The sequence below is a fragment of the Lepidochelys kempii genome, chromosome 11 (assembly GCF_965140265.1).
Source record: "Lepidochelys kempii isolate rLepKem1 chromosome 11, rLepKem1.hap2, whole genome shotgun sequence".
Taxonomy (NCBI): domain Eukaryota; kingdom Metazoa; phylum Chordata; order Testudines; family Cheloniidae; genus Lepidochelys; species Lepidochelys kempii.
The window spans coordinates 39,594,568-39,612,565 of record NC_133266.1 but is presented as its reverse complement, the minus strand read 5'-3'; the positions used below and the strand labels follow the sequence as shown (position 1 = coordinate 39,612,565).

General features: G+C 42.7%; 1 protein-coding gene across 2 annotated transcripts in view; it reads right to left on the bottom strand.

Annotated features, from left to right (window-relative positions):
- Nucleotides 1-17,998, bottom strand: part of GAD1 (glutamate decarboxylase 1) — a 47,155-nt gene that overhangs the window by 13,527 nt on the left and 15,630 nt on the right. For both annotated transcript variants that reach the window (XM_073305805.1, XM_073305806.1), the window contains exons 6-12: nucleotides 15,455-15,545; nucleotides 10,921-11,033; nucleotides 4,626-4,741; nucleotides 4,436-4,515; nucleotides 4,175-4,229; nucleotides 2,899-3,015; nucleotides 2,539-2,603 (exon numbers count right to left, since the gene is read on the bottom strand). In XM_073305805.1, the coding sequence (XP_073161906.1) occupies nucleotides 2,539-2,603; nucleotides 2,899-3,015; nucleotides 4,175-4,229; nucleotides 4,436-4,515; nucleotides 4,626-4,741; nucleotides 10,921-11,033; nucleotides 15,455-15,545 (637 nt within the window). The remainder of the gene's footprint in view (nucleotides 1-2,538; nucleotides 2,604-2,898; nucleotides 3,016-4,174; nucleotides 4,230-4,435; nucleotides 4,516-4,625; nucleotides 4,742-10,920; nucleotides 11,034-15,454; nucleotides 15,546-17,998) is intronic.

Sequence of the window (17,998 nt, the reverse complement as noted above, 5' to 3'; positions counted from 1 at the left end):
ACATTATATCTATCTTTGTGTCCTGGGAATTAGAAATGAATGGCTCTAGGGTATGGAAGGAATTTTGTGCTAGGCTTTTCCATGCTAATTTGACTGGCCATGGCTAGATTTTACCTCAAATGCCTTTTTGCTTTCCTTGGAGATTCAGATATCTTGCACATATTAATGGTGCACCTTGTATGGTGTCTGGGTATGCAGCAGTTTTCTGATTTACATGCATATGGTCAGTTCTTGCTGATAGAGCAGTATCCAGTGGGGGCAGGTGAGTCAAGAGACAGAACCTCACGTAGGTTAAGGCCTTGTCATCATTGGATGAGAGCCACACCTGTGGAAAAGTCTTCTCATCATACTAGACTGGACCACTGTTGAGGTATGGATAAGCTTGGAAATACAGAGGGGGTCTGTCCTGTGACACAGGCTGTGGACCAAGACAGTGCCCTGGTGATGCAGGTTACTGCACATGAATCTGGGTCAAGTTCAGCAAGAACTTCCTGCCTGTTTTAAATTTGGTTGATTTGAATCAAGGTTATTTAATGAAGGTCAGGTCCTTGCCTCAGTGAACATCCGGATGAAAGGGGCTGTGTAAGAGGGAATGCCATCAAGGCCCATGGAGGTAAGGTATATTTCCCACAGACCATTCTCTGGACACTACAGCAGCCTTAGGCTTTCAGTAGCCCTCCCGGCCCCTGTGTCCTGCTGGAAAGAGGGAATAGCTTTTGGAACAGTGTATTTACGGAACCACTAGCCCCACCTCCAAGTCCCCTGCACATTGAGGTGCAGTGACTCTATGATGCTGTGCCTGCGCTGCAGGAAGACCCCTAGGTGAGCTCCACAAATCCTTCTACCCTTGCGTAATGGAATGGCGCCAGCTCTGCTGCGGTCGTTGCCCTTTTCAGCCATGGAGAGCGAAGGTCTGCCCCCAAAAGCTGCTGCCAGTGTGACCCCACCATGTGTCTCTCTACTTCAGGGGTGGGCAAACTACGGCCTGCGGGCCACATCTGGCCCTCCAGCTGATTTAATCCAGCCCTTGAGCTCCCGCTGGGGAACAGGATCTGGGGCTTGCTCCAGCCAGAAGCAGGGTCAGGGGCCACTCCGCATGTGTGTGCCCTGGCTTCCGGTAGCAGCGGCATGTTCGCCCTCCGGCTTCTATATTTAGGGCCAGCCAGGGGGCTCTGCACGCTGCCCCCACCCCAAGCGCCGCTCCCGTAGCTCCCATTGGCCAAGAACTGTGGCCAATGGGAACTGCAGGGGAGGCGCCTGTGGACGGGGCAGCGCACAGAGCCACCTGGTCACGCCTCTGTGTAGGAGCCGGAGAGGGGACATGTCGCTGCTTCCAGGAGCTGCTTGAGGTAAGCGCTGCCTGGATCCTGTGCCCTTGACCCCCTCCCATGCCCCAACCCCTGCCCCAGCCCTGATCCCCCTCCTGCCCTCCAAACCTCTCAGTCCCAGCCTGGTGCACCCTCCTGCGCCCCAAGCCCCTCATTCCCAGGCCTACTCCAGAGCCTGCACCCCCAATTGGAACCCTCAGCCCCCCAAACCCCAAATTCCTGCCCCAGCCCAGAGCCCCCTCCTGAACCCTGAACTCCTCCCACCCCAAAGCCCACACCCCCAGCCGGAGCACTCACTGCCCCCCGTGTCCCAGTCCCCTGCCCTAGCCCTGATCCCCCTCCTGCCCTCTGAACCCCTTGGTCCCAGCCTGGAGCACCCTCCTACACCCCAGATCCCTCGTCCCCAGCCCCACGCCAGAGCCCACACCTCCAGTAGGACCGCTCCCCCCCATACCCCTACCCCAGCCAGGAACCCCCTCCTGCACCCTGAACTCCTCATTTCTGGCCCCACTCCAGAGCCCACACCCCCAAGCAGAGCCCTCACCACCTCCTGCACCTGAACCCCAATTTTGTGAGCATTCATGGGCCCCCATACAATTTCCATACCCAGATGTGGCCCTCGGGCCAAAAAGTTTGCCCACCCCTGCTCTAGTTGATGTTTATATCATTGGCTCTCATTTAGAGAAGATTCATCTGTAGCTAGAATAAAGGCTCAATATTTACTGGAAGTGATTCCAAAGAGCTTCCAGGTGAGGAGTCCCATAACCTTCCCCCCCTCCACACACACACACACACTCGAATCCCTTCCCAGGATTCCTCTTTTTATTCCCACACCAAGTTTAGCCTTCTAATCCTTACTCTCAAGGCCCAGCCCAGCTTAAATCTCATTTCCTACAGGTCAGCCTGTCCTCTCTCTTTAGTTTTCCCATTGTGCCTCCTTTGAAGTTACGCTTTACTTTTGGAACTGCCTCCCCTCCTCCTATTTGCTAAACAATCTCCCTGTCCTCCTTCAAACTTACCTTTCACTTTGCTTTCCATCACTGACCTCCTCTCCAATGCAGTTTTCAACCCCCTGTTCAACCTTTTATTGTTTCTGTTTAATTTACAGTGTAAGATCCTTGAGGCAGGGACTTTGTCCTTCCATACATTTGTGAAAGACCACATACAACTGCATAAATAAATAGCAACACCAATAAGCTGTGTGCAGTACCTTTCTATTCCATTCAGTTTATGACGATGCTTCCTGGACATTAGCAGTCCACCTCCCCAAGCAGCCTGAAAGTGTTGCAAGAACAGGTAAAAAGTCAGTATTTTTGAAAAGTCTATAATATTTTACTTTACCATGCACCCAGCCCTTTAAACCTTCCGGCCACTGGACTACTAATGGAAGTTAAATACGTGGAGCATTCTTAGGATGGGGCTCTATATCTATTTGCAACTCTCTTAAACTCAAAATCACAGGGAAGATGAGCACTGCTCAACAGTAAAGATTTAAATTCAACACCAAACATTTGCAGACTAGAATCCGCTGTCACTAGGATTAGTTTTAGCAGATTGTTCAGTTACTTACATCTACATGGAGCCAGAGGTTATATTTTTCACATATGTCTGCAATCTCCTCTATTGGATCAAAGGCCCCGTAGACTGTTGTTCCTGCGGTTGCATTTACATAAAGTGGAATATGTCCCTGCAATATAAATAATGTTGATTCAGCGTGAAATCTGGTCCACCTCAAAAATCAGACTTCAAGGGGATTTCAGGTGCTTCACCTGCCCGTGTCCCTGTGTCGACGTTTGTGGGTTTACTCTCAATTTTTCCATTTAAAAAAAATGTTTTTGTCTCCATTGTTGCTGCATGAAAGCCCCCCACAAACAACCATGAAAACTGATTCCCTGATTGGCGACACAGGAGAAATGGGGAAACTGGTTATACAAAGTGCTGTCAAATGCCCAAAGTAAACAAACAAAGAAAAATTGTGTCTCTGATCTCTTTCAGTTATGGTAAAGTTAGGAGACTTTTGTAACAATATTAAGCAAAAAATAAGTAAATGAAAAATAAAAAAAATTCAGATGGAAGTGTGATTTTAAGTTGACAGTTGTTCCTTTGATCTTTCTTGTATACAGTAGAATTTTAAAAGTGCAACTGCAAGCCGTATCAAACTGAGATGACTTTGAACTTCATTAAATAGAATTTAAAATATACCTATCTACTTGTTACTGGGACAGCATAGCTACAAAAATATATTTAATTTAATATGCAAGCTACAGCTTGTTTAGAATAGGTACTCTTGAACACCAACTTCTGAAGATTCCTCTTCACTGTTTTACAAAACATTAATTTATTCTTGCATTGATTTTTATTTTTAAATATAGGATTCCTCACATGGAAAATTAACATTAACGTTTAAAGGGACCAATCCTACAAACCCACCCTTGAAGCCAATAGGAATTCTAAAGAGTTCATAGGATTAGCCCCAAAAAGGTTCTTACATATTTTCATATAATTTTTCATATTAATAATAATCTTTTTCAATTTTTCTAAAACAGAAAAATAAAAAGGAAAAATCCTACCCATTTAGGCCTTGTTCAGAAAGATATATGTGTATATCAAGAGTTTGAAATAACTACATGAATTAAATAGTAAATTAAAACCAAAATCTGTAGATTATTTCTTGAACAGTGTAGAAATATAGAGCTATACAACCAAAATCATCATTGTAGAATAAAATAGGTCTCTGACAGCGTCTAGAATAAATATTCTGATTTAATGTTATTCCTCATCCTCAAAGGGAAAATGTAATAAATTCTTAATCTAAACATTAAAGCTCTAAGCTTTAAAATGTGTACCTTTTGCTTAGCTTCCAGAATTTTGGCTTCCAAATCAGCTGGTATTATTTTCCCTCTGTAATTATTGCAGAAACAAAAAGATAAAGAAAATTAGAAGATTGTGCACAAAGAGTTTCAGCTACAGCAGAAATAATTTAATGGGATCTTTTCAACAGACCATTAGCAGCTTGACACACTGTACTGAACCAGTCCTTAAGCACAATAAAATAAATTTAACAGATGAACACATTTAATACATCAAGAACTTAACATTCATCCTACCTTTCATTGCATTTTATCAAAATCACATTTTCTGTTCCAAACCCAAGTGCAGCCCCAGCTTTCTTTATTGAGTAGTGACTCTGCAGGAAAAACATACACAGCCTTACTGGTGGAATAGTCACTTATCTGAATGTCTTAAAAACATTTAGCAATATATTAACAACAACAATTAGCAGCGTGTTAAACTCACATGTTCCGAAGTGAAGAGAACCAGTTTAGGAACTGCAGCCATGCCTTTAGTTTTGACTTCAGGGAAATACTTGTAGCGAGCAGCCATTATGCCGTACATATTGGATATAGCCCCTCCTATAAAAGAGCACAAAACATTGAAAATGAGAAAAGCAATCTGACCTTTTATAGAAGAAAGGCATGTCAATATCATTTGTGCAATGTAGTGAAAACTTCAGTGAAGTATGAAAGAACAACTTACTGAGCCCTGGTCTACACTAGGACTTTAGGTCGAATTTAGCAGCGTTAAATGGATGTAAACCTGCACCCGTCCACACAATGAAGCCCTTTATTTCGACTTAAAGGGCTCTTAAAATTGATTTCCTTACTCCACCCCTGACAAGTGGATTAGCGCTTAAATCGACGTTGCCGGCTCGAATTTGGGGTACTGTGGACACAATTCGATGGTATTGGCCTCCGGGAGCTATCCCAGAGTGCTCCATTATGACCGCTCTGGACAGCACTCTCAACTCAGATGCACTGGCCAGGTAGACAGGAAAAGAACCGCTAACTTTTGAATCTCATTTCCTGTTTGGCCACCGTGGCAAGCTGCAGGTGACCATGCAGAGCTCATCAGCACAGGTGACCATGATGGAGTCCCAGAATCGCAAAAGAGCTCCAGCATGGACCGAATGGGAGGTACGGGATCTGATCGCTGTTTGGGGAGAGGAATCCGTGCTATCAGAACTCCGTTCCAGTTTTCGAAATGCCAAAACCTTTGTCAAAATCTCCCAGGGCATGAAGGACAGAGGCCATAACAGGGACCCGAAGCAGTGCCGTGTGAAACTGAAGGAGCTGAGGCAAGCCTACCAGAAAACCAGAGAGGCGAACAGCCGCTCTGGGTCAGAGCCCCAAACATGCCGCTTCTATGATGAGCTGCATGCCATTTTAGGGGGTTCAGCCACCACTACCCCAGCTGTGTTTTTTGACTCCTTCAATGGAGATGGAGGCAATACGGAAGCAGGTTTTGGGGACAAAGAAGATGATGATGAGGAGGAGGTTGTAGATAGCTCACAGCAAGCAAGCGGAGAAACCGGTTTTCCCGACAGCCAGGAACTGTTTCTCACCCTAGACCTGGAGCCAGTACCCCCCGAACCCACCCAAGGCTGCCTCCTGGACCCAGCAGGCGGAGAAGGGACCTCTGGTGAGTGTACCTTTTAAAATACTATACATGGTTTAAAAGCAAGCATGTGAAAGGATTACTTTGCCCTGGCATTTGCGGTTCTCCTAGATGTAGTCCTAAAGCCTTTGCAAAAGGTTTCTGGGGAGGGCAGCCTTATTGCGTCCTTCATGGTAGGACACTTTACCACTCCAGGCCAGTAACACTTACTCGGGAATCACTGTAGAACAAAGCATTGCAGTGTATGTTTGCTGGCATTCAAACAACATCTGTTCTTTATCTCTCTGTGTTATCCTCAGGAGAGTGAGATATAATTCATGGTCACCTGGTTGAAATAGAGTGCTTTTCTTCAGGGGACACTCAGAGGAGCCCATTCCTGCTGGGCTGTTTGCCTGTGGCTAAACAGAAATGTTCCCCGCTGTTAGCCACAGGGAGGGGGGAAGGTTGAGGGGGTAGTCACACGGTGGGAGGAGGCAAAATGCGACCTTGTAACGAAAGCACATGTGCTATGTATGTAATGTTAACAGCAAGGTTTACCCTGAAAGAGGGTAGCCACTGTTTTATAAAATGTGTCTTTTTAAATACCGCTGTCCCTTTTTTTTTCTCCACCAGCTGCATGTGTTTCAATGATCACAGGATCTTCTCCTTCCCAGAGGCTAGTGAAGCTTAGAAAGAAAAAAAAACGCACTCGCGATGAAATGTTCTCCGAGCTCATGCTGTCCTCCCACACTGACAGAGCACAGACGAATGCGTGGAGGCAAATAATGTCAGAGTGCAGGAAAGCACAAAATGACTGGGAGGAGAGGTGGCGGGCTGAAGAGAGTAAGTGGCGGGCTGAAGAGAGTAAGTGGCGGGCTGAAGACAGGGCTGAAGCTCAAATGTGGCGGCAGCGTGATGAGAGGAGGCAGGATTCAATGCTGAGGCTGCTGCAGGACCAAACCAGTATGCTCCAGTGTATGGCTGAGCTGCAGCAAAGGCAGCTGGAGCACAGACTGCCACTGCAGCCCCTCTGTAACCAACCGCCCTCCTCCCCAAGTTCCATAGCCTCCACACCCAGACGCCCAAGAACGCGGTGGGGGGGCCTCCGGCCAACCAGCCACTCCACCACAGAGGATTGCCCAAAAAAAAGAAGGCTGTCATTCAATAAATTTTAAAGTTGTAAACTTTTAAAGTGCTGTGCTTAAAGTGCTGTGTGGCATTTTCCTTCCCTCCTCCACCACCCCTCCTGGGCTACCTTGGTAGTCATCCCCCTATTTGTGTGATGAATGAATAAAGAATGCATGAATGTGAAGCAACAATGACTTTATTGCCTCTGCAAGCGGTGATTGAAGGGAGGAGGGGCGGGTGGTTAGCTTACAGGGAAGTAGAGTGAACCAAGGGGCGGGGGGTTTCATCAAGGAGAAACAAACAGAACTTTCACACCGTAGCCTGGCCAGTCATGAAACTGGTTTTCAAAGCTTCTCTGATGCGTACTGTGCCCTCCTGTGCTCTTCTAACCGCCCTGGTGTCTGGCTGCGCATAACCAGCAGCCAGGTGATTTGCCTCAACCTCCCACCCCGCCATAAATGTCTCCCCCTTACTCTCACAGATATTGTGGAGCACACAGCAAGCAGTAATAACAGTGGGAATATTGGTTTCGCTGAGGTCTAAGCGAGTCAGTAAACTGCGCCAGCGCGCCTTTAAACGTCCAAATGCACATTCTACCACCATTCTGCACTTGCTCAGCCTGTAGTTGAACAGCTCCTGACTACTGTCCAGGCTGCCTGTGTACGGCTTCATGAGCCATGGCATTAAGGGATAGGCTGGGTCCCCAAGGATACATATAGGCATTTCAACATCCCCAACAGTTATTTTCTGGTCTGGGAATAAAGTCCCTTCCTGCAGCTTTTGAAACAGACCAGAGTTCCTGAAGATGCGAGCATCATGCACCTTTCCCGGCCATCCCACGTTGATGTTGGTGAAACGTCCCTTGTGATCCACCAGAGCTTGCAGCACTATCGAAAAGTACCCCTTGCGGTTTATGTACTCGGCGGCTTGGTGCTCCGGTGCCAAGATAGGGATATGGGTTCCGTCTATAGCCCCACCACAGTTAGGGAATCCCATTGCAGCAAAGCCATCCACTATGACCTGCACATTTCCCAGGGTCACTACCCTTGATATCAGCAGATCTTTGATTGCGTGGGCTACTTGCATCACAGCAGCCCCCACAGTAGATTTGCCCACTCCAAATTGATTCCCAACTGACCGGTAGCTGTCTGGCGTTGCAAGCTTCCACAGGGCTATCGCCACTCGCTTCTCAACTGTGAGGGCTGCTCTCATCTTGGTATTCATGTGCCTCAGGACAGGGGAAAGCAAGTCACAAAGTTCCATGAAAGTGCCCTTACGCATGCGAAAGTTTCGCAGCCACTGGGAATTGTCCCAGACCTGCAACACTATGCGGTCCCACCAGTCCGTGCTTGTTTCCCGAGCCCAGAATCGGCGTTCCACAGCATGAACCTGCCCCATTAGCACCATGATGCATGCATTGGCAGGGCCCATGCTTTCAGAGAAATCTGTGTCCATGTCCTGATCACTCACGTGACCGCGCTGACGTCGCCTCCTTGCCCGGTATCGCTTTGCCAGGTTCTGGTGCTGCATATACTGCTGGATAATGCGTGTGGTGTTTAATGTGCTCCTAATTGCCAAAGTGAGCTGAGCGGCCTCCATGCTTGCCTTGGTATGGCGTCCGCACAGAAAAAAGGCGCGGAACGATTGTCTGCCGTTGCTCTGACAGAGGGAGGGGCGACTGACGACACGGCTTACAGGGTTGGCTTCAGGGAGCTAAAATCAACAAAGTGGGTGTCTTTACATCAAGGAGTATTTCAGGCAGGACTTCACGGAGGGTTCCAATAAGAAATGGTGCACCTAAGTTATCGTTCTTATTGGAACAAGGAGGTTAGCCTGGCCTCTAATTGATACATGGCTAGATTTACCTCGCTGCACCTTCTCTGTGAGTGACTGCAGTGTGACCTAGAAGAATGAGTCCCCTAGACAGGGGATGGGGGGAAGCAAATGAGTACAAAACAAATCTGGTCTATTTCTTGTTTTGACCCACTCCATCTATCTTTTACATCTTTGGCTGGCAGCAGATGGTGCAGAAGGACTGCATGCCATCCACATCTCATGGCTGCTCGGCAGAAGATGGTACAGTACGACTGCTAGCCATCCTCATCTCTTGCCTGCCTGGCAGAAGATGGTACAATACGACTACTAGCAATCCTCATCTCTTGCCTGCCTGGCAGAAGATGGTACAGTACGACTGCTAGCAGTCCGTATCGCCTGCCCGCTCACCATAAGACGGTTCAATAGGACTGACTGCAGGACTAAAGAGAATGACCTGGTCAAGTCACTCCAAATTTAGTCCCTGCGCCCATGTCTGCCCAGGCGCTCCCAGCCGACGTGGCCAGGAGCACCTCGGACACGACGAGGACGACTACCAATCGTATTGCACCGTCTGCTGCCAGAAGGCAATGGGTTGCTGCTACTGTGCAGCAAAGCCGTACTGCATCTGCCAGCACCCAGGAGACATAGGGTGATGGTTACCTGAGCGGGCTCCATGCTTGCCGTGGTATGACGTCTGCACAGGTAACTCAGGAAAAAAGGCGCGAAATGATTGTCTGCCCTTGCTTTCACGGAGGGAGGGAGGGAACGGGGGGCCTGACGATATGTACCCAGAACCACCCGCGACAATGTTTTAGCCCCATCAGGCATTGGGATCTCAACCCAGAATTCCAATGGGCAGCGGAGACTGCGGGAACTGTGGGATAGCTACCCACAGTGAAACGCTCCGGAAGTCGACTCTAGCCTCGGTACTGTGGAAGCACTCTGCCGAGTTAATGCACTTAATGCACTTAGAGCATTTTCTGTGGGGACACACACACTTGAATATATAAAACCGATTTCTAAAAAACCGACTTCTATAAATTCGACCTTATTCTGTAGTGTAGACATACCCTGAGATGCATGGTTATCTGTCAGGAAGGTCTAAAAGACAGACCTTTTAAAAGTCCATATTAGAAATCAGAATTTCTTATTTATCTCCCCTTCTGATTGTTAATATTTTTGTAACACGTTCATTAGAGGATCAGTGTTCAATATGCTGCACTTGGGAATGAGGCCCACGACCTTGGTTAACAAGAATAGCAACTTCATACCTAATTCCATGTTACTGAAGACTATAACAGACTCTAAAACAACTTTCCTTAAACATTACCATTAACCGGTGCATTAGGCCAACTGTTTTGTGTCTTTTTCCTGCATAAGGGACGAGGACCTTAGTGAGTTTGCATTCATGGGTTTTGTGCTTAAGATTTGTCCTCCATCTTCTGAAACAAGAAGGGGATTTGTCCCCCAAAACCCACACATCTCAGGAATCCTGCTAGAAACTAGGGCCATCAGCAAAGAGGCCATGTACCTCTGCACTGCTTCCCAGCCCCCTCTGCCACTGACCATTGTCCCTATGCTCCACTCATGGAGTGGGTTCAGAGCATGGAGGGGGGGTGATAAGAGAGGTACTTTGGCCTGGGCCAGCATAATCATACTCTCAGATTCTCTGCAGGTTTCCGGGGAGATGATGCCATAGAAACTGGCCAGCCTCCAATCCTTCACCTAGAATCCAAATCCTTATTGATCACCCAAAGAGCTGCATCTGTGAATTATGAGGAAGGGGAGGATGATGCGGCAAAGACAGCACACTCCTCTTCTACAACCTCCAGCCCAGATCTGTACCTAAACATGTGTCAGGATTTTTAGAGGTGTGAGCTGTCAGGCAAGGAGATGTAGTTGCTCAACACCTCTGGAAATTAGGCACCTAAATATGGATTTTGGTACCTAACTTTAGGATTAAAGTTTGAAAATTTTGGCAAAGTTTCTGAATGGCCCCTGCCATTATATTCATAACTATACTAAAAGATGAAAACTGCATATAAATGTTTTTAACCCTTTATGGGAAGTTTAAAAGAAACAAATGCTTTAGAAGGACCATTATTAGTTTTAAAACTCAGACACTGCGTTTTCTATTACAGTACTTACATGACTGTATGCTTTCAGCTACAGGCAATATTTATCTCAACTTGTCAAAAGTGAGACTAAAACCTACCAGGTGAGAATATTCCATCACCATCTTTATTTGACCATCCAATAATCTCTCTCATCTTTCGAAGCGTTATTTGCTCCATGAGGACAAAAACAGGTGCAATTTCATATGTAAACCTGAGTGGATAAAAAAAATGGATACATAGTTCCCATTCCAAAAGGCACATAAATGCTTAATCTTTGATCTTTCATGAAAATATTTAAGACTCATAAAATTGCCTGTGAATTCAGGACCTTATACTGCAGCTTTTACTCAAGCAAAACTTCCTACAAGGCCAGTGGGAATACTTTGCAAGTAAGGACTGCAGTATTGGGCCCCACATATGTTTTCCACTGTTTCTGTGTTTATACAATTTACAGTAATTACAACAATATTGACAGTCAGTTCCATGCAAAATTAGACTATAAAATATTTGGTTCACAGAGTGCCAGTTTCACACTTGTAGAATAGCATATTGTCAGAATCGTAGAGTTATGAAAACGGTAAGCGTTAGACAGCTTACCACAAAGATAATTAGAAATATTGAACTATGGCTTAAAAATCTAAATACAATTATTTATGTGGACATAGTCTGCTAATAATCCCCAAGGACAATTTATTTCTATAATGCCATGCAATCAATATCTGTCAAGAGTAATTATAAATGATGATTTTCTAATTACCAATTACAAACAACAAGAGAGCAGTCAACTGTTATATCCACCTAATGCAGACCAGAAGTATTGCACAGTCTAGTATGCCATGCATGTCATGGACAAAAATTTGAATCTAGATTGATAGGCTATGCTACTCTGCTAGGTGACCAAGGAAGGCTTATTGTCAAATTACTATCAGTGTAAACAAGCTATGTGAGACAAGGTTTATTTTGAACACTGAAAAAAATGAATTTAGAATGGGGCAGAAAGTAACTAAATGTAAGGAGTGGAATTTTCAAAGGGGCCTAAGGGAGTCAGACACCTGAATTTCATGGGATCTGGGCATCTAAATTCCTTAGTCACCTTTTTAAAACCTAAACAAGGTCCTTAATGATATCCCTCTTCTGTCCTAATACCAATATGACTTTGTTAGGATATCCATTTAAGATGAGATAGGCTTTGTATTTTTGTCTATTCCTAGTTATTTTCAGTTTTGAAGAGTCAAAACAGTACATTTATTTTTCTTTAGATCATCAGAATTGCAACAGGGAATCACTTCTAGTGGTGTTCTGGAAGTTGGGCATTGTCAGCTATGACAGAAATAGAGTTTATAAATTAAGCTCCACCTGCAGTATATCCAGGAGCAAAGTTATAACATTGTTTTTAAACACTGCAAATCTAGGGCCCAATCTTCCATTCCTTATTTGGAAAAACTCCAATTAAAGTCCATGTGAATCCTCTAGTGTACAAGTCATTGAGGGCCTAATCCAAAGCCAACTGAAGTCAAAGGGATTTTTTTCTGTTGATTTAAATGGCCTTTGGATTGGCCCCAAGTACTTTCAAATGGAACTCCAAATACCTCCTGAAAGAATAAATTGCCTGTACACAGAGTACAGAGCTATTAACAAGGTTTTTGTGTGTGTGCCATATTAAGAGTATTCACAGAGAAAATTTTAAATAAGTCAAAATGAATTAATGAAATTGCTAGGGAAAATATCGCATGAGCCTGCAAAGATTCACAAAGAAATGATGGAAGATTGTGGATGATAAAAAATCGTAAGTCCAATACCCAAAGACTAAGGCTAAGATCTGCAAAATCACTTTTGGGATTTGGATGCTCTAGTCTAGTCCCATTTATTTTTACCCTTAAGTGGCTTTGACAATCTCAGCCTAAAAGTATAAAATGTGTGCAGCCATGGAAAAACAACTCTTGTTATGAAATGACCTTCATGTGGATATGACCCTTGGAACTCCCATACTAATATAGTCTTTACCAATATCATTGACAGTGATTGCAAACATGGAAGGGTGGGTTTTTTAAAAACTACCCAGCAGTAGCTTAATTCTGCTCCCACTGAAGCCAATGGAAACTTTATCACTGACTACATGGGAGCAGAGTTAGATCAACACTGACCACTTCTGAAAATTCTACCCTAAATGTCTTATGAGTTGTCATTTCAATTATTGATACTACCCTGGTACTCAATTTGTATATCTACATGATGACTCTAGTATGATTAACATGGCTTATCATATTCATAAAAACACCAACAAAATATAAAGAAGGTAAGATGAAATTCTGATCACTAAAAGCCCATATGGGGAAAAAAATATTCTCTGCAATTAATCAAAAGTATTGAGAGGTGTTTAGAGGTGGAAAAGAAAAATGGCAGTAGGAAGATAACTTAGTCACAAGAGTCCAATGTTACATGCTTCTGTAGCAGAACTAGGTTAGAACAATTTTTAGATAAAGGTCATTCATTAACTCTTCTTCAGTACTGGAAAGCTGCACTAACCAGAGAACCTATTCTCTAGAATTGATCTGTTTGAATCATATAATATTGTATAAACACCTCTTTAACAGTATCTGTAATTACTGCGTTCTATTAAGCTATTTCATTTTGGTCTTAAATTCTTTAAATATATTGCATTTTTCCACTGCACAGCTGAGGTAAGAGAACAGTCTATGTGATTTGTGTTTGGTAAATCCAACACAAAAAGGGGAAGTTGTGCAATTTTCATGCTTACAGAAAATCATTTTCTATATGTATTTAATATGTGTCTCTGTTAAAGTGCAAATGGTCCAGAAAGGGTACAGAACTTTACTGAATTAAGCTATTTTAACAGGACAATTTTCTAAGTCAATCCAAGAAAAAAAACCCCTTCATAATAAATAATCACCTTTTTGAAATTAGATAAGTGAATGAAATGGTCTTAATAATATTTTTAATATATACAGCCACACAGTATGCTGTCATAAGGTAAAATTCTGCTTTGACTTACAGCTTGTGCAACCTAACTGACTTCACTGATTTTGCATGAGCTGATAGTCAAGACAGAATTTGGCTCACAATAAGTGTCATCTGCTTAATTTACCTGATAACTTTAAAAACAGAGTATGCTTTCTCCCTACACAGTAGTGAAATTTAAGCAATGTTTTTTAGAAAATTAATCACATTTTTAATTTTAAAATGTTGTGTGTCATACTAAACAAATAATTCAACAGTCACATTACAAATTGAGTGTATAATGGGTTATTTTCAATTATTTCTCTTATTTGATTTACTAATACAATTTTTTTGAAAATACGAAATTAACTGGGAGCAGTATTATTAAAAAGAACTAGGTGTTTTTGAATTGAGTCTTTTATGTGGTTTTCTTTGTTTCTGGAGTCACTGGATGGGCACATCTGGCAAACTACATACAGCAGCTAGTAATCAGCTGTACCCAGTGAACCATTATCAATGGATGAAGGAAATGAAAATAATCTTAATTTTTCAATTTGCAGGTAAATTTCATTGTGCCGTACACATTAGCAACAACAACAAAGCTACATTTCCATGCTAGCGGCAGTTTTAGGTGAAATGAACACAGCCATAACACAATACATACACACATCCATTAAAGTCCTGAAATGAAAAGTGGTATTTGTTATCTGATAAGTATTTTGACTCCAAGCATGTCACACTTTTTGGAGCATACACAAATCAATACATAATTTAAAACTGCCCAAAGGCTTCCCCCCCACCCCCCGAATGACACTATTTGTTGTAGAAATACAACAATACACCTTGAACTTAATTTTCACTTTCATTACATTTCAATGTAATGAATAATGGAGTGTAATTTATTAAATAAAATCTAGGTCCAAAAGGTTATCTGTCTGATCCTGCCATACTCTGTATTTTAACTAATCTCAGTTAGGATAATTCCTTCATATTATCAAGTTAATTTGGAATGTTATGGTTTTTAATCCTTTTGACAGCTTTTCTGAAGCCACTTAAAAGCCACTTACGTGATGACAACTGAATAAAGAGGAAGCTAAGGGCCCAATCCTGCTCTCACTGAGGTCAATAGGAACAGGAGCAGAATCAGGATCATAAATAGTTTATGCTTTAGTGTTTGCATTAGGCTAATTGCAAAATTATTAATTGGAAAGTCAGATCTTAACAAGAATTAGCAAAGAAAGAAAGAAAGAAAGAAAGAAAGAAAGAAAGAAAGAAAGAAAGAAAGAAAGAAAGAAAGAAAGAAAGAAAGAAAGAAAGAAAGAAAGACCATCTAAATTATAAGAGTTCTGGTTGTAACACACTGGGATAGATAAACAATAAATTTCTCCAAAAGAAGTTCCATCATTTGGTTTTGCATTATCAGAATGACTATAGTTTACTTACACTTTATTTTGGGATATTTGAGTTTGTGTGTGATAGTAATGCAAGATTTCCTCGTAAAATCTGTTCAAAGCTATAATTGTTTCCACTAGTTTATTGCTGTGCTATATAACATAAGAATGTGTAGGACACATAATACATTACATGGGACATCTTCATTATAAATGAGTTGCAGAAATCAGTCCTGTATAATCATTAATCACAAAAAAGAAAGAAAAATAAGAGACTGCTTACATGTTAGTATTTGCAGTTGAGGTCAGCCATTCACCAGCCAAGCCAATAACATCCAGTCCAGTAGAGAGCTGGTTGAAAAAACGAGGATGACCTGGGAAGATGATTGAAAACAATATAGCGCATCACATGCCTTTCATTGTTATCTTTGAGAGTTCATTTTTATTTCAGCAGACACCCAAAGCCTGGCTTTATAAGACAAAATGTGTGGCACCAAGTAATACCTTTTCACAAAGTGAAAAGGTTGAATCTGTGGTTTATTCTGTTAGATGCCCCTCGAACTGCTGTAATTGAGGTGATGGTGAAGTGCAGGGGGATAACATATTTCAGCACCAGTGGTCAGCAGACTTGAGCCATATTTGCATTTAAATAGAGAAAGGAGAAGAGCTATTCAGAGTGTACCTCTTGGTCTAGATAAGCAATGGTTAGGGTCGGGAACAGGAGGCACGCGGAGCTGAACAGCCAAGAACTCTGCTCTCCCTTCTCTTGCATGAGCCTCTGCAATAAGGAAAAGTTTCACTGGGCCTGATCCTGCTTGCACGGAATGCATGATTCCCACAGACTTCAGTGGGACAGGATTGGGGCGAGGGCCCTGAAAAGTTTTGAAAGAGAACATTCAGCTAAACTAAAACGAGGGTATTGCTCTAACTGTGAATTACTTTAGAGTCAGGCAGACCGCTGTATTTTAGCTGGCCTCTCTTTGCAAAGACAGAGTGAGTCCAAATATTAGAACAAGTCTGTTCACTCCCCTAACACTAACAGGTGGTAATCTCTCCCGATCAGAAATCCTGAGCTTCTGAGGAGTACCCGGAACAGATGTATAATCCAAAGCTCTCCCACGTATTTATCAATTCAACCCCATACATCGGGGAACTATGGTAAGGTTCAATGCTGGACACCAAAAAGGGACACGGGCACCTCGAATTTGGCCCAACATTTAGCTTGAAAACAAACAAACAAACAAAAACCAAACTAAACAACCTCTGCTCCCCTAAAAACAAAAACAAAACAAAACAGTTTTTTACAAAAAGTTGAGCGAAAGAAGTATTGCCATAGGATTGTTAAACAATTTTTAAAACAAATAAATATTCCTCTGTAGTGTTTGTATCCCCAACACTCTGCAAACCCTGAAGCTGATGCAGACTATAAACTGACTATCGACTTTCATTGCCCAACCTCAATAATGCATGCATGCATCCATAAACAAATACATACAACAAACACCATTAATAAGAAAAGGAAAATAAGAACTTTAGAATCATCGCAGTTGTAATAAATGGCCAAATCCTCCTACTACAGAAATCAATTGGCAGAACTGCCAGAATCAGGCTCTACAATGTTTAATGTACTGATTTTCACACCATCCCCATTTTACAGATGGGGAACTGAGACACAGAAAAACAAAATGATTTGGCTAAGATTACACAAAAAGTTTGTGGTGGACGAGGGAATTGAACGCTGCTCCCCCAAATCCTTGGCTAACACCCTAGGCCATCCTTCCTTTTGAGGGATCCTTAATATAGATAAGAAAATTTGCTCTAGAACATTGCTAACATCCCTTTCTTGCAAATAGGATACACTGTGAACAATTGATCTGTGAGGTGCTTTAAAATAATTGATAGAATAAAGTAAAAAAGGCTCCAGAACTCTGTTGTAAATAGTCTGTTGTAGAGCATAAAGATTCCACATATTTGTGATTCACTGAGTATACAACTGTAAGATTTGTGGGGGATGGGGGGGGGGGGGAGAGGACTGTCCACTAGTTAACAACATTCCTAAACAATAGGCAACTTGCTCAACATCCATTAATTATTATAGCCTAATTAATTATTTTTACTTATACAAAATTAATTGCTCATGTATTTTACACTTTTCCTGCAAGCCCCTCTTCAGGGGATTAGATACATGCATGGGGTTCACTACTTCTTTCACTGGGCTGCATATAATGTCTACATTACATGCCCACCAGGATTTTACAGTTGTATATTAACAAGCCACATCTTTTCTAACAACATTAACCCACACAGTTTTTGCAGGGAAGTTTCACACTCTCCAGAAAACCATATGCTAAATGAATGTAAATATTTGCTTCCAGATACTGCTCTGCTGAATAGTGGTTGGGTAGAGGTTAAATAGCAGTTATATTAAAATGAATTCGCTTTTGATTTTACAAAACAATTATTCTTCTCTTGCTGTCCTGACACAGTTTGAGAAACTATTTTAATAAATCAGCGGGGTTATCTTCCGCCGATGCTTTCAGCGCGTATCCTTTCCCCCTTATGATGGATTACTTTTAAACAACAGACTAAATAAATCCCATGGACTTCAACTGGGAGTTTGGCCTGAAGAAAGTCTTTACAAGTCGGTGCCTGATCCAAACTCCACTGAAGTTAATTTATTGGAATATTTCCATTGCCTTTAACGGCTGCTGCTGGATCTGTCACCAAGCCCTAAATTTCTGATTTTAAAGTCCTTAACCTGCTGCTTCTATGAATACAGTCTGTTTGACCGTATCTGCGTCTCAAATCTCGGGAACAGGTGTCCTTT